This window comes from Sus scrofa, chromosome 13 (genome assembly GCF_054392235.1).
Source record: "Sus scrofa isolate SSC_HxYL_T2T_F1_AM1 chromosome 13, Sscrofa_HxYL_maternal_Yorkshire_Landrace_v2.0, whole genome shotgun sequence".
Lineage (NCBI taxonomy): Eukaryota > Metazoa > Chordata > Mammalia > Artiodactyla > Suidae > Sus > Sus scrofa.
The window spans coordinates 106738185-106760076 of NC_139395.1; the positions used below are offsets into that span (position 1 = coordinate 106738185).

Consider the following 21892-nt stretch of genomic DNA (forward strand, 5'->3'; position numbering starts at 1 on the left):
ATGGGTATTAAGTATAATCAGTTGGATCAAGTTAGAAGTTAAAAATGTAGTGAGAAGTGTGAGTGTGTGTGTGTGTGTGTGTGTGTGTGTGTGTGTATTGAGGGGGAGGGGCAAAAAAATCTACAACCCAATTACCCAAGAGCAACTAAGATATCTACCTTCTTCAGTTGAGACCAGACATTATGACCAATATACATTTTTCAGAAGACAATTAAAAATGACAATTTCAACAGTCCACAAACTACATACTCTTTTTTAATGTAGAAAGAAATTAATTATGTACAAAGAGCTACTTTTCTTCAGCTCAGTTTCAGCACTTAAAGGATAAAAACATTATTCATGACTAGCATAAATAAAAACAAAATAAAGTCATTGGAATCAGTTATTTTCTGCATTGAGGTTTATAAAATCTACATAGAAATTTGACAATATAACAAATTATATTCTCATAGTTCTGATTTAATTTTCCTTTAAACTTTTTTAAAATATATTTTTTAAATTATTGCAAAAGTATTTCTTTTTTCATAATACTGAATCTGCTTCCAGTTTTTTGTCATCATTTAGAATACTACCAGTTCTTCTCAGGAAAAACATTCTTGGAAATCTCTTCTATATGACAGCATATTCAACAAAAATAACTGATGTGCAAGCAAACCATAAGGTGTAGCTCTCCAGAAAGAACATTTTGTTGGGTGTCCTACTGTTTGAATATTCTTCACAGTGTTTTGGGGGGGTAGGGTGCTGAACCGATGGCCTATGGAAGTTCTGGGGCTAGGGGTGGAATTGGAGCTGCAGCTGTTAGCCTATGCCACAGCCACAGGCAACACAGGATCTGAGCCACATCTGTGACCTACATCAGAGCTCATGGCAATGCCAGATCCTTAACCCTCTGAGCAAGGCCAGGGATTGAGCCCATGTCCTCATGGATACTAGATGGGTTCATTACAGCTGAGTCATGACCGGAACTCCTTTACAGGGATTCTTGATGAAAGACTCTTTCAGTATTGTGAGCATTAGTGCAAGTCTCACTAGCATGTAGATTCACATCCTTGGACAAGAAGGCTGGCCCACAGCTGGAGAAACCTCAGGGAGTTTAAGCTTAAATTTCTGAAAAACTTGAGATCCCATAGAGCAGGAAAGCACTTTTCCTTTTTTATTCTTTGTTGTTATTACTAAAAATGTGGCAGATAGGGAGTTCCTGTTGTGGCTCAGTGGGTTATGAACCCCAACTCTATTGCTGAGAGCCGTGGTGTAGTCCAGCAGCTGCAGCTCCTATTCGACCCCTAGCCTGGCAACATCCATATGCCACAGGTGCTGCCCTAAATAGCAAAAAAAAAAAAAAAAAAAAAAAAAAAAAAAGAATGTGGCAGGTAGCTAAGATATGTATGCTAAAGTGGTCTAGTCAGCCATTATTTATTTATTTTGTAAATTTGATCTCAGAACACTTTTGGAAGAGAGACCTCTCAAAGGAGCCTGGACAGACTTCTATCACAATCTCTAACACTGTGTATCTGGCTATCCTCTTCCATGGTTTTATCCGCACACTGATAACATGCTTCAGGGTAGTTTCAATGAGCCATACTCCCAAAGTTGGTTGCCTTTTATGTGATGGCATTTGAGCACTGTGATCAAGCCATTAAGTTTGGAAACATCTAAGCAAAGTAATCTGTTCTATTTTTTTTACTGGCAGTATGAGGATCTGATTGCATCCATACCACAACAGCTAAAATTACCAAGCTTTTCATTATCTTCTCTAGCTATATTACTCAGATATTTATTTGTTTCATATTTTGTATGTCTTCCAAAGAGAAATAGTGATATAGAACTTGAGAATCAGTGTAACTATTCTCTAGGTAACAAGAGAAAGTTTTACATTGCAGTTTGTGTCTTAGACCAAGTCTTGATATATCTCTATTATCTACCTTTGTAACATCTGTGAATTATATAGAAGCAATTCTTTATTTCATCTATCTAACCTATGCAAGTCTTCTATTATTTTTACTGATAATCTGCCCTGTGCCTCTTAGAAATATAAAGTGTAGATTTCTAAAGCACATATCCAACATGTAAGCAAGTACCACTTTCCAAAGTATGTCAACAGTACCCAATCTTAAAGGAAATTTCTAGGTGTTCTCTAACTCAAATACTCATTCCAGAATTGTGTTAGTTTGCTAGGATTGCCATAATGAAATATCACAAATCGAGTGGCTTAATTTTTTGTCTAACAGCTCTGGAGGCCAGAAGTCTGAAATCAAAGTGTCTGCAGGGTTATGCTTCCTCTGAAGGCACTAGGGAAGAACCTATCCTATTTTCTAACTGCCAGTAAATCCTTGGCTGGTGGCAGCATAAATGCAATCACCACATGTTATTTCCCCTATATACATGTCTCTACCCAAATTTCTCTTTCTTATAAGAACACTAATCATATTGGATTAGGGCCCGCCCTAATGACCTCATTTTAAGTTGACTGCCTCTTTAAAGATCCTATTTCCAAATAAGGTCAGATTCTGAGGTATTGGGGCCTAAAATCCCAACATATCTTTTATGGGAGGGATAAAAGTCAACCCATAACAAATATCATACGTTGCAATTTCTTAAAAGTAACACTTAATGTATTGAAAAAAGATCTCCTGTGATCGATGATTTCCTGACATGAAGATTCCAAACAACTTTCCTTGTCTACTTCTCTCTGGTCAATGGGATGTCAGCAAGAACTGAGCTTCCAGTTGAATATATCACAGGTCACATGATAGCCTACCAGGTACTCAAAAGTATCCTGATCACATCAGTGATAAGACATACCACTGCTCTCCTGAGATGTTTGATTAAGGCTAAGGGAAGCTCTAGCCACCCCACTGTACACTCACAACACAAGGGATATCACTTGCCTTTTAGACACAACACTCCTTTTTAATCCAGCTCTGATCAATCCAGAACATTATTTCACTTGGATTACATGTGCTACTACTTTTAGTTTTTTCACATAACTCTCTAGAGGCCTTTTCAAAATGTCTCTCATTGATTTCAGTTACCAGGACAATTTCTTATAACACGTGCTTTGATGAGAAATTAAGGACACTTACCGATAGGAGAGTTTGTAGAAGTGTGCTCCAAGCCTCACTTCAGAACACAATCATCAGCCTCAGCCTCGGTGTAGAAAGATTATCTGGATACATCTTTTTTTTTTTTTTTTTTTTTTTTTTTTTTTTGGCGGGGGCGTTTAGGGCTGCCCCCGCGCGGCATTTGGAAGTTCCCAGGCTAGGGGTCAATCTGTAGCCTCCAGCCTATGCCACAGCCACAGCAACGCCAGATCCCAGCCAGGTCTGCAATCTACACCACAGCTCACAGCTATGCTGGATCCTTAGTCCACTGAGCGAGGCCAGAGATGGAACACACAACCTCATGGTTACTAGTCGGATTGTTTCCACTGAGCCACTACGGGAACTCCTGTGTACAACTTTGACACTATCTCCAGCAGGAAGTCCTCTCTTTTTTTTCATCGCATTTGTTAAAGTAAAGCAGCAAATACATATCCAAGAGTACCAAATCAAGGATGTGGCTGGATCCACCCAGCTAGGTGCAAATTTTCTCATCGCATTTTTTCAAATATTATAAATATATATTTAAAAATGTATATACATAGAACAATCCTCTCAGAAATTTACTTCGACATTCCCGTGCATCAGAAGTCACCCTTATAACCTAGGTATGCACGCAGCAGCAGCAGCGGCGGCAGAGGACACTCCTAGTGCCTCCATCAGCAATTTAAGGCCTCTGCCATTGCTTTGGCCCGGGAGACCTAGGAGGGTGGACCCGGCCTAGCCCCACCTCCACGGCGCATGCTGCGCAGACTGCGCAGGACCTTCCCACTTTTCTGTGAGCTGAGTTGCAGCGAGAGTGCGCAGACTTGGACGCGATGAGGTCATGCGTAGTTCAGTCTTTAGGAGGCCAGTGCGGCCAGAGCTGGAGCGTTCTGCGGCTAAGCTTTTCAGCCTACTACGGTAAGTATAAGGCTGTGTTTTGCTACATTTCAGCCTATTTATGAATCAGAAGTATTCAAGTCAACTGCTCCCTGTGTGATATATTCATCGTTTATGTAAACTCAATGAGAATATTTGCTTTCAAGTATATGACTGCCTTTTTTGGCTTCATCTCAAATCATTATGTTTTCTACTTGTCCTGCAGCTTGCACCCACTAAGGGTCTTCGGACTTTAGTCCTGAGCTACCGCCTCACTTCACAAAGGCTTTGGTTGATGTACCCTGTCTTTCCTGTTGTCACAAGGTATGGCATGCATGACAAGAGTCAAATGTGTATGATTTTATATTCCACGAGGTTTGGTGTATTTATCATTCCACCTTTTTCCATTAATGTGAATATTTGGGCATTAATTCTGTCATAAAATATGTCTGTAAAATATTTCCATAGCGACTAAGGGAAATATTAACCAAATTATGGTGTCGTAATTTTATTAATGTGTATATATTTGGATGTGTGTGTGTGCACGTGTGTGTATAACACTTGGGATATACAAAGATGTAAATAACCATTAGAATGTTTCTCCACGGTTAAAATATGGCTTATGCTTTGCCATTTATGAAAAACAAAATTGTAGATAAGTAAATCAGAAACTGGTAATTTGTGATGATCAATAAGACAAAGGACTTATGCCCAGGATCATAGACTAAAAAAAATACAATACTATGAATGAAATAGTACATAGGAAATATTAAAATAATTGTGACTGCTGAATTCCAATGAGAACAAAAGATTTAAAAACCCAGAAGGCATGGGTAAGATATAAGTATGTAAAAAAGAAAATGACCGTCAGAGTTCCCATTGTGGCCCAAGAGATTAAGAACCCCACTAGCATCCATGAGGATGCAGGTTCTATCCCTCAGAGGGTGGTGCTGTGCTATGGTGTAGGTTGAAGTGTGTCTAGGATCCAGCATTGCTGTGGCTGTGGCTGCGATTCACCTCTAGCCAGGGAACTTCCATATGCTGCCGGTGCTGCCTTAAAATGAAAAAATAAATGACCCTCAATTTGTAAAGATGGAAAAAAAATAAGAATATTAATTAGTAACATATAATTAGAGAAGATTCCAGGACCGTGTGGAGTCATAGTGTTGCAGAAACCGCAAAAACCGTGGCAATGGAAGGAGACAAACAGCACTCAGAGATATGGAAAAGCAAGGTTTATTCAGCACCGGTGCAGGCTCAGAGGAGTCACCTCCAGAGTCTGAGCACCAGGTCTTTGTTCTAAGTAACTTTTATACACTACAAGGTCTTGATTTTCCCATGTAAGCATCCCGGACCTCCCCCCATCCCCAAGCAGACAGTGTTCCTCCCTAAGAAACTGAGCAAGCAAGGTTACAGAAGCGGAACTGACAAGCAATGCTGGGTACATGATTAGCAGGGCTGCTGGCTTGGACAGAGAGCACACAGTTGTTACATTATTACAAGAAGGGTGGCATAGTGATTAGCACAGCTGGAGAGGCTTGCAGCTGCCTTCTTAGCCAAGGTGGGGGGGGGGGTTGTTCTTGAGTTAAAACTCCATTTCATTCCCCCCTCTTGATGTTCAGGGTGCATCTGCACCCTTTACAGATCATCATCAGTCATAACCCTTTGGTAGCCTCTAATAAGTAGCAGGTGTGAGGCTGTTTTTCTTTCAACCATAGTTCTTATAAAACCTTTTATAATATTTATCAGGAGAGGTACAAGGCAGGGAACAAGTAGGCACCCTGCGAGTATAACCATGACTATTCTGACCATTGTCTTAATTCCTCCCAACCAAGAGAACCATTTACCAAAGAAACTGTCTGCATCCCATCCTTTCCAAGTTTGTACAGGTACATGGGCTAGTTTAGTCATGCGGTCAGCAATTTCTTCTACCACCTTTCCGGTGTCATCTATTTGTAGACAGCAATTACTTAAGTTAAATTTTCCACAAACCCCTCCATCAGAAGCAAGTAAATAATCCAAGGCCAAGCTATTTTGGTAGATTGCACTGCGCATTTTAGTTTGTTGTTGGGCCAATATAGTCAAGGCCCTTGCAGTGTCATTTGTTATAAGTTCCAAAACTGCCTGTAGTCTGATGATGCGATTCAGCATATAGATAGGGGTGCGATATCCTCAAGAGCCATCCTTTGTCCAGGTGGCAGGTCCATAATATTGAATTATTCTTTCTGGGGGCCATTCATCATCTTTCCAGTCTCAAATTTGGAGAGCCCGGTCTCTCTGGGCACTCTGTGCCATATATATAGGAACTCCCAGTTGTTCCCCTAGTGATAGTGGGAGCAGGAAGAAGGAAGGTCTGATTGTTCCCAGTACACATGCCCCAGCCCATTTCAGGGGAAGTGTGGAATAGGCCATTTTTCCACAAATCCAATATAATCCCTTTGGTGCCCACCATTGGATATTAGCACTGATATCTTCCCATGCTTGTTGGAGGTGGGAAAAGTTGGACAGGGGATTAGGTTTGGACTCTGAGAGATTGGAGGATGGCCACCATTGAGTCTTTTGGGCAGTCAGATTATAATACCTCAGGCCTAAACATGTTAGGCTTCCCACTGAAACATTAAACTGTCCTCCCCACCTTGCAAGACAGTTTCTCCCTATGATAGCAGTTCTGAGGAGCCATACCCCATTGGTGAGTTGGGGGAATGCAGTTCTCTGGCTTGCCAAGGTGAGTGGTCTCCTGTGTTCATTCCCCTGCATACATAACAAGAGGAGATCTTGAGAGTTTGTGCAATAGTTTCTGCCAGGGCTAAGAACAAGTTCTTAGTTGTGGCCAGAATGGGAGGTGGGGTGTTTTTTATCTCTTCATAAAAGGAGTGAAAGACCCTGTGAGAGGCAGCTTGGAGCGCAAATGTGATTCTCTGGAAATGTAGCACAGCTCTAAGGTCTAGGCCTCTTCCATCAATGCGAATGCTTATTTTGAAACCCTCCTTCCATTTGGGCTCACAGGCAGCCAATTCCTCAAGCTTCAGCTGTGCATTGACCAGCTTCCGGTGTGGTCAGGGCAGGGCTTTGAGATCATTGTCTCCTCCTCTGTATTGTCAGGCGAAGAGGTCTCTCCAGATTGAGGGCAGTCTCCCACTCTCCATGGTCGTCAGCTGGGCCAGCCGGTTTAACTCTGGAATGATGGATCCAAGCATCTATTCCTGTTACTTTAAGAGCAGTGGGGGTGGTTAGAGTTACAGTATAGGGGCCCTTCCATACCGGCCTCAAAGGCTCCTTTTTTCAGTCCTTTATCCACAGCTGGTCCCCCGGCTTGTGGGGGTGTACTGTTATATCTAAGGACACAGGTATTCTGTCTGTGACCCATTTATGAATCTGAGAAATAGTGAGCCCCAGTCCTTGTAGTTGTTTATGTAATTCCAAGTCTCCCAACTCTCTGGTGTTTCCTTTTAAACTGATTAGAGGTGGTGGCCTCCCATATAAGATTTCAAATGGCGAGACTCATATTCCCACTCGGGGTGAGTATCTCACTTTTAGGAGGGCCACCAGCAACATGTCTATCCAGGGCAAGCCAGTTTCCTGACATAACTTTGCCAGTGTCTGTTTAAGGGTTCGGTTCATGCATTTTACTTTCCCTGAGCTCTGAGGGTGATAAGCAGAATGTAGTTTCCATCGGATCTGTAAAGCTTTTGCCACCTGTTGTACTGTTTCAGCCACAAATGCTGGTCCATTATCTGACCCGATGGTCAGAGGCATTTCATATCTGGGAATGATGTCTCTCAGGAGTGCCTTGGTTACTTCCCTTGTCTTTTCAGTCTGGGTAGGGAAGGCCTCTACCCATCCTGAAAAAGTACAGATAAAAACTAGTAAATATTTGTACCCTTTACTAGGGGGTGACCTCAGTGAAGTCCACTTCCATATCCTCAAATGGGGACAGTCCACAGTGTTGTGCCCCAGCTGGTGTGTGGGGTCCCTGGCGGGCATCATTCTGTAAACAGGTTATGCATCTTTGGGAGACAGAGGAGCAGAGTGCAGGAAGACAAGCAATGAGATAGTACTGGCCCAATAGGGTCTCTAAGGCAGTTTTGCCCATGTGGGTTAGCTCATGCTGTTTGTGGACTAGTTTGTAGGCCAGCTGTACTGGAACATAAACTCGGTGGTCCCGTGTGACCCACCATCCCGTTTTAGCTTTAGTTCCTCCTTCCTCCCTTATCCATTTTTCTTCCTCTGGAGAATATCTGGGGACAGCTGGCACTTCTGGGGCCAGCGAGACCTTCGGTTTGTCTGGCTGTTGTCCCCAGGCTGCCCATCTGGCAGCTGCATCAGCACTATGGTTTCCTTTTGTCACTGGGTCGTCTCCCTTTTGGTGGCCTTTACAGTGGATAACTGCAATTTCTTTAGGTTCCCATACTGCCTCTGGGAGCTTTAAGATTTTAGCCTGGTTTTTAATCCATTTTTCTTCAGCAGTGAGGAGTCGTCTTTTTTTATATAAGGTTCCGTGAACATGTAAAGTTGCAAAGGCATACCATGCATCGGTATAGATATTAACTCGCTGGTCTCTGCTGAGTTCCAGTGCTCTGATTAAGGCCCATAATTCTGCTCTCTGTGCTGACCAGCCTTGAGGAAGCTCCTCTGCTTTTATCACTTTTAAGTTAGATACCACAGCATATCCTGACATCCTTTTTCCATCCTCCATAAAGCTGTTCCCATCAGTATATAAAACCAGGTCAGGATTTTGGAGTGGTTTATCAGTCAAGTCAGGCCTGCTGGAAAACACCTCATCTAGTACCTCCAAGCAGTTATGGTCCGGGGGGTCCCGCTTCATCTGGCAGAAAAGTGGCTGGGTTCAGAGTTCATATAACCTCCAGTTTTACCCATGAATTTTCACATAGTAACCCTTGATATTGAGTCATTCATGCATGTGTGAGCCAATGGTGGCCCCTGGTATCCATCAGGGTTACAACTGAGGGGGGGACTTTAACATTGAGGTTTTATCCCAGAGTCAACTTGTCAGCCTCTCTCACCAACAAGGTGGTAGCTGCCAGCGCTTGGAGGCAGGGAGGCCATCCGGCTACAACTGAGTCAATTTGTTTGGACAGATATGCCATTGGCCTCCACCAAGGCCTAAATTTTTGAGTTAAGACTCCTAAAGCCATCCCATTTTTTTTTTATGAACAAAAAGGTTAAATTCTCTGGTTACATCAGGAAGTCCCAAGGCTGGAGCCTCAGTGAGTTTGGTTTTGATTGTCTGAAATGCTGCCTCCTGGCTTGGTCCCTATTCAAGGGGAGCCTTTTCTTCCCCTTTTAGAGCCTCATACAGAGGCCTGGCCAAGTCTGAAAACCCGGGGATCCATATCCGGCTGAATCTTGCGCCCCTAGGAACTCACAAACCTTCCTGCGGTGGTAGGGACAGGAATGGCACAAACTGCCTACTTTCTTTCAGTCCCCAGCATTCATCAGCCCTGCATGATGTTAAAGCCCAGATACTTGTTTTTCACAGATATGTGCCTTTTTTTTGATACCCGATACCCTGCCTCCATCAGTAGGGAAAGGAGAGCTCTTGTTCCCTCTAGGCACTGAGCCTCCGTGGTGCCAGCTAGTAAGAGGTCGTCAACATATTGTAGTAAAACACAGCCCAATTTTTGTCCAGAAAATTCAGCCAGGTCAGCAGCTAGGGTGCCGCTAAAAAGAGTGGGAGGGTTTTTGCATCCTTGTGGGAGTCTAGTCCAGGTGAGCTGTTCCTTTGTCCCTGTATGTGGATTTTCCCATTCAAAAGCAAACAAGGGCTGACTGGCAGGTGCCACCCAGAGGCAGAAAAAGGCATCTTTTAAGTCCAGGCAAGTAAACCACTCAGCAGTGGAGGGGATCAGCCCTAGCAGGGTATATGGGTTAGGGATGGATGGGTGTAATGTGACTGTTGCTTCGTTTATGGCTCTCAAGTCCTGTACTGGGCGGTAGTCCTGTGTTCCTGGTTTTTTCACGGGCAGTAAAGGGGTGTTCCAAGGGGACTGACATTTTATTAACAGTCCGTGCTGAAGCAGCCTATCCAGGTGAACCTGGATTCCCAGTCGAGCTTCTCTGGGAATTGAGTATTACCGTAGCTTTACCGGTTGAGCTCCAGGTTTTAGATCAATCAAGACAGGAGTGTGGCATTTTGCCAGTCCTGGTGGGTTTTCTTCAGCCCAAACCAATGGGTATTTAGTCTCTAGTTCTGGGGAAATGGTCCCCATTTCTGAAGGGGAAGAGTACAAGCGCCATTCCTCTTCCCTTTTTACAGCAAGAGCCATGATTAAAGGAGAGGGGGGTTCTGTCAATTTGAGTTGGGCCGATCCATCAGTAGAAAAGAAAATTTGTGCCCCCATTTTAGCCAGCAGGTCTCTTCCCATCAGGGGAACCGGGCAGTCAGGCAGGTCAAGAAATTCATGTATTACTTCATGGCCTCCTAACTGACATCGTCAAGGACCACAGAAGGGCCTGTGGGTTTGCTTACCTGTGGCTCCAACGATGGTGGTTTCTTTCCCCAAGAGGGGAGCTACAGGTTGTGTAACCACAGAAAGTTCGGCACCTGTGTTAACCATAAAGTCTATGGGGTGGCCCCCTACTTGAATTCTGACCATAGGCTCTCGGGGGCCCAGTTGGAGAGAACCTGGTCCCCCCAGTAAGACTCAACTAGGCCAATCAGATTGGGGCTGAATGGCTCAGATTGGTACCGGCTAGGTGGGGCCTTGGTCTTTTTCTCAGGACAGTTGGGGCATTCATTTTTCCAATGTCCCTTTTCTTTGCAGTAAGCGCATTGGTCATGTTCCAGGGCACTCCTTTTCCCTGGCCTTGGGCCTTGTCCCCTATGGGGTGGTCCCACTGGGGGCACCGGTTTTGACAGGGCGGCCACCAGAAGAGTTACTTTTTGTTTCATTCTCTTTTCCACATCACGGCGGGCCACCTGGTCTCGGTTAATAAAAACCTTGTTGGCTATTTCCAACAGTTTAGTGGCATTCTCTCCTGCAAATCCTTCTAATTTCTGTAGCTTTTTACGGATATCTGATTGGGCTTGTCCCACTAAGGCAGCATTTATCATACGTTGGTTCTCAGGGGCCTCGGGATCAAAAGGGGTGTAGATTCGGAAAGCCTCACATAGTCTCCCATAGAATTTAGCTGGGCTTTCATTTGGCTCTTGTAGTATCTCACTGATCTTAGCTATATTAGTAGGCCTTTTAGCCCCAGCTTTTGCCCCCTGTAGGAAGGCCTGCCGGTACCTCTCTAGGTTACGTTTCCCTTCTTCAGTGTCATAGTCCCAGTGGGGGTTTTCTTCTGGGAAGGCTTCCCTAACCCAGTTTGCCAAGTCTGCTCGACCCCCTGCATTGGCCTGAAGCCATTTTGGGGCTTCTGTTACAATTCGCCAGCGCTCTTCAGTGTCAGAGTAAAAAGGAGTTTCCGGCAGTCTATCCAGGTGGGACAGTGTGTCTGGAAAATGAATTCTAAGAGATCAATCAGCGCCTGAGGCTTTTCAGAATATGAGGGAGTATGGTGTTTCCAGTTGAGGAAATCGGCAGGGAAAAGGGCTGGTAATAATAAAACCGTCCCCCCTCTTGTATGGTCCCATCGGGGGCGACTTGCTGTGGTCCCCGTGTCTCCCGTAAGGGCATTTGTAATGCTGGAGTGGCTGCTCCCTGAGCTGAACGGAGATGCCTGCTCATAGGTTCTGGAGAATCTGGCTGCAGGGGTGATATCACCTCAGGAACTTCAGAAGCAGAAGGAGGAGGAGAAACAGAAGGCGGTGGGCTGTCTGGCATCTGGGGACCTTTGGCTCCCAGAGGTGGGGCCGGCAGCACATAAGGTGGTGGCATAGGGGGCAAGTCCTCAGGTTCCCCTTGATAAATAGGTGGCACCTTTTTTTGAGACAAGGTTTTCTTCTTGAACTGGGCTACTAGCACCCTACACTGTCCCTGGTCTGTGGTGCAGAACCAAACCCATGGGGGCCTCAAATAGGCAATTTCCAACCATTGATCAATATACGGAAATTCTTCTGGGTGTCCAGGGTCTCCTGTTATAACATTATATACTGCTGTAACTGTGAACACATCTAAGGTCCCTTCCGGAGGCCAGCCAACACCAAAGGAGGGCCACTCTAGGGTACAGAGGGTACACAGTTTTCCAGGACTCAGTTTAACACCATAATCTTTAGAAAATCCTTTCTTAAAATTCTTAACCATACACTGTAAGACAGTGGGCTTGGAAGCCAATTTACCCATTGTGTGAAGTCCCACCCTGTGATGGTGATGCAAGACAAAGAGTGAGGACAAGGCCTCAGGTAACAATCGCTTCCTCCGCCTGACCGCTCCCCCGGAGGAGATATTTCAGGCGCCTCTTAGCATAGGTGGGACTGTATAAACCCCAACGTCAGGATCCCCCCCGTAGAGGGCCACCATAAGCCGTATGAGGGTCGCTGCGGAACTTCAGGTTAGGACTCACTCTGGCTCTGTAGTCCAAGGACAGTGGAGCACAGGCTCTCGTTCTCTCCAGTCTCTCACACACACACACCAGAATTGACAAGCCTCCCCAAGGGAGCAAACCATGACCTGAGTGACCCCTTTGGTCACTGAGAGGTGATCAGTCTCTCCTTCTGCCGTATGGCGTGTCCTGGCTTGGGCAGATGTCCCCAGGGCACTCACCAGTTCGACGTCCTGTCCTGAAACATGTTTCTCCTTCTGAGTCCATTAGGGAAGCGGTATGAGCCAAGGCCACGGCCCGAGTGAGGGTCTGGATCTGGCAAAATGGCCAGTGCACGCTATTCACCTGTCACTGGGCCAGCAACCGTGGCCTCCCCCGGTTCCCCGACAACAGTGGCACAAGAGGCCAGCTCGGTTGTCGGCTTCCTGGCCAATGCACCAAAATATTGCAGAAACCACAAAAACCGTGGCAATGGAAGGAGACAAACAGCACTCAGAGATATGGAAAAGCAAGGTTTATTCAGCACCGGTGCAGGCTCAGAGGAGTCACCTCCAGAGTCTGAGCACCAGGTCTTTGTTCTAAGTAACTTTTATACACTACAAGGTCTTGATTTTCCCATGTAAGCATCCCGGACCTCCCCCCATCCCCAAGCAGACAGTGTTCCTCCCTAAGAAACTGAGCAAGCAAGGTTACAGAAGCGGAACTGATAAGCAATGCTGGGTACATGATTAGCAGGGCTACTGGCTTGGACATAGGGCACACAGTTGTTACATTATTACAAGAAGGGTGGTATAGTGACGAGCATAGCTGGAGAGGCTTGTGGCTGCCTTCTTAGCCAAGGGGGTGGGGGGAGATGTTCTTTAGTTAAAACTCCAGTTCAATAGTAGCAAGAATTTTAACTAAAGCTAGTTAATTCAGTATTATTGCAATCATTCCAAGTGATAGAAAAACTAAAAATCTTCCAGTTCTTTTTGGGAAGCAGTCCAGCAGTGTATCAAAAGAATGCTATCATTGGCCTAAGCAGATTTTTTTCAGGCATGCTGTAATGACTCAATACCAGCATACATATCAACGTAACTTTTTTTTTTGAAGGATATTTTATTATGATAAATTCTAGGTTTTTGTTGTTTTGACAGACTATGGATACTAGGAATTGCTTTATTTAAAATTGAGACATAGCTCTAATTGAAATTCAGATAATTCTCAAAGGCAACTACCTGCACATTAATAAATTGACTTAGTTACTTATTTTCTTCTATGAGGTGCCATGCGATAAGCATTACATTTGGATGAGAGGGTTTTAACTGGATCTTTAGCTCTGTCCTAGGCACTCAGAAGGGCACAGAAACTCTGTTTGCCTTCTTCTTGGCTTTTTCCTCCTGTTCTCCAGCTCTCTCTCTCAAAACAGTATCTTTTCTGTGAATCTATTGCAGAGTGTTATTTGCTTTTACTGTGCTTTTGTTTTACTTTTTCCTAGATACCATCTTCTGTTTTCTACCTTCTATACTCATCTTTTATTTCAATATTTAACATCTTGTCAAGTTTTTCTTAGAAATTTTGACTCTGGAAACAAATCTTCCATGCATATATCTGTAAATGTGCATTTCTTTTTCTCAGAGGTACCTAATTTCAGACTTGAAAATAATCTGGTTAGCTTTTTAAGTTTTGTTTTTTTGTTTTTTTTAGTTTAATATCTTTTCATTTATTTTTTTATTTTAAATGATTTTTATTTTTTCCATTATAGCTGGTTTACAATGTTCTGTCAATTTTCTACTATACAGCAAGGTGACCCAGTCACACATACATATATATATATATTCTTTTTCTCATACTGTCATGCTCCATCATAAGTGACTAGGTATAGTTCCCAGTGTTATACAGCAGCATCTCATTGCTTTTCCATTCCAGAGGCCATGGTTTGCATCTATTAACCCCAAATTCCCGGTCCATCCCACTCCCCCCCCGCCCCCCCCCCCGGCAACCACAAGTCTGCTCTCCAAGTCCATGATTTTCTTTTCTGTGGAAAGGTGCATTTCTGCCCTATATTAGATTCCAGATATAAGTGATATCATATGGTATTTGTCTTTCTCTTTCTGACTTACTTCACTTAGTATGAGAGTCTTTAGTTCCGTCCATTGTTGCTGCAAATGGCATTATTTTGTTATTTTTTATGGCTGATTAGTATTCCATTGTGTATATATACCATTTCTTCCTCATCCAGTCATCTGTTGATGGACATTTAGGTTGTTTCCATATCTTGGCTATCGTGAATAGTGCTACAATGAACATGCAGGTGCATGTGACTTTTTTAAGGAAAGTTTTATCCAGATATATGCTCTAGAGTGGGATTGCTAGGTCATATGGTAGTTCTATATTTAGATTTATGAGGTACCTCCATACTGTTTTCCATAGTGGTTGTACCAATTTACATTCCCACTGAGAATAGAGGGTTCCCTTTTCTCTACAGCCTCTCCAGCATTTGTTATTTGTGAACTTATTAATGATGGCTGTTCTGACTGGTCTGACTGGTGGCACCTCATGGTAGTTTTGATTTGCATTTCTCTAATGATCAGTGATATTGAGCATTTCTTCATGTGCTTATTGGCCATCTGTATAACTTCTTTGGAGGAATGTCTATTCAGGTCTTTTGCCTGTTTTTCAACTGGGTTATTGGGCTTTTTTGCTGTTGAGTTGTAAAAGTTGTTTGTATATTTTAGAGATTAAGCCATTGTCAGTTGCATCTTTTGAAACTATTTTCTCCCATTCTGTAGGTTGTCCTTTGGGTTTTTTTATGGTTTCCTTTGCTGTGCCAAAGCCTGTCCGTTTGATTACTCCCATTGGTTTATTTTTGTTTCTATTTCAGTTGCCTTGGTAGACTGACCTGAGAAAACATTTGTGTTAAGGTTGATGTCAGAGAATGTTTTGCCTATGTTCTCCTCTAGGACCTTGATATTGACTTGTCTTATCTGTAAGTCTTTTTTTTTTTTTTTTTTTTTTTTTGTCTTTTTGCCATTTCTTGGGCTGCTCCTAGGCTAGGGGTTAAATTGGAGCTGTAGCCGCTGGCCTACGCCACAGCCACAGCAACGCAGATCCGAGCCACATCTGCAACCTACACCACAGCTTACGGCAACGCTGGATCTTTAACCCACTGAGCAAGGCCAGGGGATCAAACCCGCAATCTTATCGTTCCTAGTCGGATTCGTTAACCACTGAGCCACAACGGGAACTCCTATCTGTAAGACTTTAAGCCATTTTGAGTTTATTTTTGTGCATGGCGTGAGGGTGTGTTCTAATTTCATTGGTTTACATGCAGCTGTCCAGTTTTCCCAGCACCCCTTGCAGAAAAGACTTTTTCCCATTTTATATTCTTGCCCCCTTTGTTGAAGATTAATTGACCATAGGTGTCTGGGTTTATCTGGGGGTTCTCTATTCTGTTTCTTTGGTCTGTATGTCTGTCTGGTACAATTTCCACACTGCATTAATTACTGTGGCTTTGTAATATTGTCTAAAGTCTGGGAGAGTTATGCCTCCTGCTCGGTTTTTGTTCCTCAGGATTGCTTTGGCAATTCTAAGTCTTTTGTGGTTCCATATAAATTTTTGGCTTGTTTGTTCTAGTTCTGTGAAAAATGTCATGGATAATTTGATAGGGATTGCATTGAATCTGCAGATTGCTTTGGGTAATATGACAATTTTTACAATATTAATTTTTCCAACCCAGGAGCATGGCATATCTTTCCATTTTGTTGAATCCTCTTTAACTTCCCTGATTAAAGTTTTCTAGTTCTCAGCATATAAGTCTTTTACCTCCTTGGTCAGGCATATTCCCAGGTATTTGATTTTTTGGTTGCAATTTTAAAAGGTATTGTATTTTTGTATTCCTTCTCTAATATTTCATTGTTAGGATACAGAAATGTGACTGATTTCTGAATGTTAATCTTATATCCTGATACTTTGCTGAATTTGTTGATCAGTTTGTGTAGTTTTGGGGTTGAGTCCTTAAGGTTTTCTATATATAGTATCATGTAATCTGCATTCAGTGACAATTTTACCTCTTCCAATTTGGATAGCTTTTATTTCTTTTGTGATCTGATTGCTGTAGCTAGGACTTCTAGTACTATGTTGAATAAAAGTAGTGAGAATGGGCATCCTTGTCTTGTTCCAGATTTTAGTGGGAAGGCTTTCAGCTTTTCTCCATTGAGTATTATATTGGTTGGGTATGTCATAAATGGCTTTGGTTTTGTTGAAATATGTTCCCTCTATACCTACTTTGCTAAGTATTTTGATCAAAATGATGTTGGACTTTGTCAAATGCTTTTTCTGCATATATTGAGATGATCATGGGGTTTTTGATTTGTCTTTTGTTAATGTGGTATATGACATCAATTGATTTGCATATGTTGAACCATCCTTGTGAACCTGGGATGAAGCCCGCTTGGTTCTGGTGTATGATCTTTTTTATATATTGTTGAATTCAGTTGGCTAAAATTTTGTTGAGAATTTTTGTGTCTACATTCCTCAAAGATGTTGGCCAATAATTTTCTTTTTTTGGTAGTATCTTTGTCTTCTTTTGGTATTAGGGTGATGGCAGCTTCATAGAAAGTCTTCGGGAGTGTTCCTTCTTCTTCAACCTTTTGAAAAAGTTTAAGGAGGATGGGTTTAAGCTCCTCTTTGTATGTTTGGTAGAATTTGCCTGTGAAGCCATCTGGTCCTGGACTTTTGTTTGTAGAGAGTGTTTTTATTACATACTCAATTTCATTTCTAGTGATCGGCCTGTTCAGTTGATCTGTTTCTTCTTGTTTTAGTTTTGGCAGGCGTTAATCCTCTAGAAAGTTGTCCATTTCTTCTAGGTTGTTGAATTTGTTAAATCTGCAGTATCCATTGTGACTTCTCCTTTTTCATTTCTAATTTTGTTTATTTGGGTCTTTCTCTCCTCTTCTTGGTGAGTCGGGCCAGAGGTTTGTCAATTTTGTTTATGTTTTCAAAGAACCAGCTCTTGGTTTTATTGATTTTTCTATTGTTTTTCCAATCTCTATTTTATTGATTTCCTCTCTGATCTTTATGATTTCCTTCCTTCTGCTGACTTTCGGTTTTGTTTGTTCTTTTTTCAATTCTTTTAGGTGGTGGGTTTAAGTTTCGATTTGAGATTTTTCTTCTTTTTTGAGGAAGGTTTGTGTTGCTATGAATATCTCTCTAAGCACAGATTTTTGGCATCCCATAGATTTTGAATGGTTGCATCTTCAGAATCATTTGTCTTGAGGTATTTTTTAATTTCCTTCTTGATTTCCTCATTGACCCATTGGTTTGTTTTAGTAGCATGTTGTTTAGTCTCTGTGTGGTCAGTTTTTTCTCATTTCTTTTTCTGCGATTGATTTCTAGTATCATGCCATTGTGGTCAGAGAAGATACTTGAATTAATTTCTGTACTCTTAAATTCGTTGAGATTAGTTTTGTACCCCAGTATGTGATCCATCCTTGAGAATGTTCCATGTGCATTGAGAAGAATGTATATTCTGATTTTTTGGATGTAATGTCCTGAAAATGTCAATTAAGTCTAACTTTCCTATTGTGTCATTTGGGATCTCTGTTGTCTTATTGATTTTAGTCTAGAAGATCTGTCCATTGATGTGATGCCAGTGTTAAAGTCTCCTACTATGATTGTATTCCCATCAATTTCTCCTTTTATATCTGTTAGTATTTGTTGTATGTATCTGGGTGCTCCTATATTAGGGGTATATACATTGATGATTGTAATCCTCAACAGTTGAATATCCTCCTCTTGAATCAATCCTTTTATCATTAAATAGTATCCTTCATCTTTCTTTTTGACCCTCATTTTAAAGTCTATTTTGTCTGATATGAGTATTGCAATTCCTGCTTTCTTGTCTTGTCCATTGGCATGAAATATCTTCTCCTATCCCCTCACTTTTAATCTATATGTGTCCATTGCCCTAAGGTGAGTCTTTTATAGACAGCAGATTGTAGGTTTTTCTTTTTTATCCAGTCTGCCACACTTTGTCTTTTCATTGGAGCATTCAGTCCATTGACATTTAAGGTAATTATTGATAAATATGTATTTATTGCCATTTTAAACCTTGTTTTCCGGTTGATTCTATGTTTCTCCTTTCTTCTTGTCTTTTTTTGGTTGGTTGATTTCCATTTATTTTATGCTTGTGTACTTTTCTTTTTAGTTTTTGTAAATGTAATTTTTGGTTTTGATTTGTTGTTACACTGTTTTTTTTTTTTAGATGTTAACCACTTCCTGTATCTTCTTGCTTTAGCCTGATAGTCATATAGGCTCAAACACATTATTAAAAAAAATTTTTTTTTCTCAATTTTCTTACTTTACTTCCCCACATTCTTTGATTTTGAAGTCTTTTTTTAACATCTTCATGTTTGTTCTTTTGCTGTTCCTTGTGTTTATCATCATTTTTACACTCCCCCCCCCCCGCTTTAGATCTGTATGCTGGCTTATTTAAGTGGTTTGCTCTCCAATTGTGGTTTCTTCCATTCTATTTCTTTTTACTTCTTTTTTTTGTTTAGAGAGGCTCTTTCATTATTTCTTTTAGAATGGGTTTAGCTTTGCTGTACTCTTTTAGCTTTTGTTTGTTGGAGAATTCTTTATTTCCCTTCTATTTTAAATGTTATTCTTGCTGGGTAGAGTATTCTAGGCTGCAATTTTTTTCCTTTTGGAACTTTGAATATATCTTGCCACTCCCTTTTGGCCTGTAGTGTTTCTGTAGAGAAATAAGCTGATAGCTTTATGGGGTTTCCCTTATAATTAATGCTTTGCTTTTCTCTTGCTGCCTTTAAAATCCTCTCTTTATCTTTAACTTTTGCCATTTTTATTATATGTCTTGGTGTGGGTCTGTTTGGGTTCAACTTGTTTGGGGCCCTCTGTGCTTCCTGTATCTTGATATCTGTTTCCTTTAGATTTGGAAAGGAAATCCTTTAGATTTTAGATTTGGAAAGTTTTCAGACATAATTTCTTCAAATGTATTTTCAACCCCCCTTTTTTTTTCTTTTCCTTCTGAAATTCCTATTCTGTGTGGGTTGGTCCAGTGTATATTATCCCATAGATCTCTTTATGTTACTGTCATGTTTTTTCATTTGGTTTTCTGTCTGTTGTCCTGCTTTGGTTATTTCCATTATTGTATCTTCCAAGCCACTAATTCATTCCTGTGCATTATTAATTCTGCTCTTTAGTGCCTTTAGCTCAGTTTATGTCTCTGCAAATGGATTTTCTAATTTTTCTTTGTTCCTCCTTAATTTTCTAGTTCCTTTCTAAAGGAATCTGCATTACTGTTCTTATCCACCCTAATTCCTTGATATTCAGCCTTAATTCCTTCAGTATTTTCACTATCTCCCTTTTGAACTCAATGTCTGTCAGACTGCAGAGGTCTGTTTCATTGTTTGCTGATTCAGGTGAGTTCTCCTGTTCTTTTAACTTGGAATTGTTCCTGAGCTTCTTCATCTTGCTAATGTTTTTCTTTTTCTATGAGTTTGGAGAACCCAGACTGTAGTCTTGGAGGGCTACTTCTCCAAGAGCATCCTTTTGTATTTTTGGGGGTTACTATTTATTTTTGGCATAGGAATTTGCCAAAATTTGCTGTCTCTTTCTTCGGTGTGAGCAGGCTGTTATCCCCAGGTTGCTCAGTGTGCTTCCAGGGAGAAGGAGGCAATGGGTAGGGCTAGTATTCAGTGCGTGGTTGCTGGGCTCTTAACAGTAGCAAGGACCTGCAGGAAGGTGACACAGGATCCTCCTAGTTACAGGTCTCTGGGAGTGGTAATGAACCTTAGGCACATTTATGAGGTGCCCAGAGCATTTAGCAGAGGCAGGAGAAGGGTGTGTGAGTTCCCAGGGGAGTGAGAGGAACAATAGGTAGAGTTTAGCCACAGTGCCCTCCTGGTGGTGCCCTCCAAAGTGACTGGGGATGCAACTGGTGCCTGTTCATGACCCCTAGTGGTGCCAGACCATGCACACCTATGGAGCCAGTGGTAACTGCGGTGCTTTGCCCCTGCCACCTGTAAACCATGCAAGAAGCACCCCATCCCACTTTGCCCACTTAGGAGGTGTTGCACCAGCTGCTCCTAGATGCAGGGTCTTGGGAAATAACAGTGTTCAAGGTTCGGGGCACTGCCCAGAGCATTTGGCAGTGGCAACAGCAGGGCCGGTGTCTTCACATGGGGGTGAGAGCAGCAACAGGCAGTGCTCCATTGCAGTGCCCTCTTTTTTGCTGACCTTGAGGTGACTGGGGCTGCACTGTGGTGTCTTGTTCACAGGCCCCTAGTGATGGCAGGTCACACCTCCCTCTGGCCACCTGTAGGTCACACAAGATACACCATGCTGCACTTAGCAACCCACTTTCCTTAGCCTACACAAGAGGTGCCTGGTCACCCATAGCCCACACAAGAAGGATCCAGTTCTTCTGTAGCTTGAGCAAGTGGCTTCTTGCCACCTATGGCCTGCACCAGAGTTGCCCCACCCTCTGAGAACCCATACCTGCACAGGGAGATTCCTATGTGGTCTGCCCCTCCTCCTCTCACCCTTTCTAACAATGGTGACTTGCTTCTTCTGTGGACCAAGACCTCCTCCCCAGGTTCCCTCTGCTCTGGTGTTCCACTCCCCAGACTGTAGCACATTGCTCCCCAGCCTGTGGCATACCCCTCCTTAGCTCCTCAGGCTGTCTCCACACAGCCAACCCTAATCTTCTCCCTGGAACTGACCTCTGGAGCCTGAGTCTGAGTGTTCAGCCTCAGCCTGAATGTCTCAAGCTGTGGTGTCCAGGACGGTGGTGCAGATGATCTGTGTGGCTCTCACTCTACTTTGCCCTTCTCAGTCCAGCTGCTGAGATTTTCTCAGCAACTTTGAGGTCCCTCTGTCTCAGCTGATCTCCCCATTGGTGAGGTGGCTTCCCAGGGTGTGGGTTCCTTTTCTCTTTTACAGCTCCCTCTCACAAATGCTAGTCCCATCCTGACTCCTTCTCTTTCTCTCTTTTTTTTTTCTTTTGTTCTACCCAGTTATGTTGAGAGTTTCTTGCCCTTTTTGGAGGTTTAAATTCTTCTCCCAGCATTCAGTAGATGTTCTGTGTGAATCATTCTACATGTGGATGTGTTTTTTTGATGTGTTTGTGGAAGAAGGTCAGCACCATGTCTTACTTCTTCACCATCTTGATCCTTCCCCGACATAATTTATTATATCAAAAAGTTAGCAGAAGAACCAAATCCAAAATTTGAAAAATCATCATAAAAATTAATAACTGGTCCTAATTTATATAAATCTAAAGAAAATAATAAATGAAATTTTACTAACACAATAAAGACTGAATTAGCAAACACAGCAGAAAACGTTATCATAAGTAATGAATCACTGAAACACTTTCAGTTGAGATTGTAAATAGGAAGTGATGCCTATTACCACTAACAATGTTTAGTCCTTGGATAAGGTATTTCCTGAGTTCATTCAGATATTTTCAGTTCAAAGCCTGA

The 21892-nt window shown here is 42.4% G+C and overlaps 2 protein-coding genes and 1 pseudogene across 2 annotated transcripts in view; 1 reads left to right on the forward strand and 2 right to left on the reverse strand.

Moving 5' to 3' along the window:
* LOC146397537 (uncharacterized) overlaps positions 1 to 21892 on the forward strand; it is a 462781-nt gene that overhangs the window by 323827 nt on the left and 117062 nt on the right. The window lies entirely within an intron of this gene.
* LOC110256336 (polypeptide N-acetylgalactosaminyltransferase 1 pseudogene) lies at positions 1464 to 3176 on the reverse strand (annotated as a pseudogene).
* Positions 5180 to 12710, reverse strand: LOC146397539 (uncharacterized). Its single transcript, XM_084990693.1, has 2 exons — positions 12629 to 12710; positions 5180 to 8784 (listed from the first exon to the last, which is right to left on the reverse strand). Exon 2 carries the CDS (start codon positions 8782 to 8784, stop codon positions 7846 to 7848), a length of 939 nt encoding a protein of 312 aa, XP_084846819.1. The 5' UTR covers positions 12629 to 12710; the 3' UTR covers positions 5180 to 7845.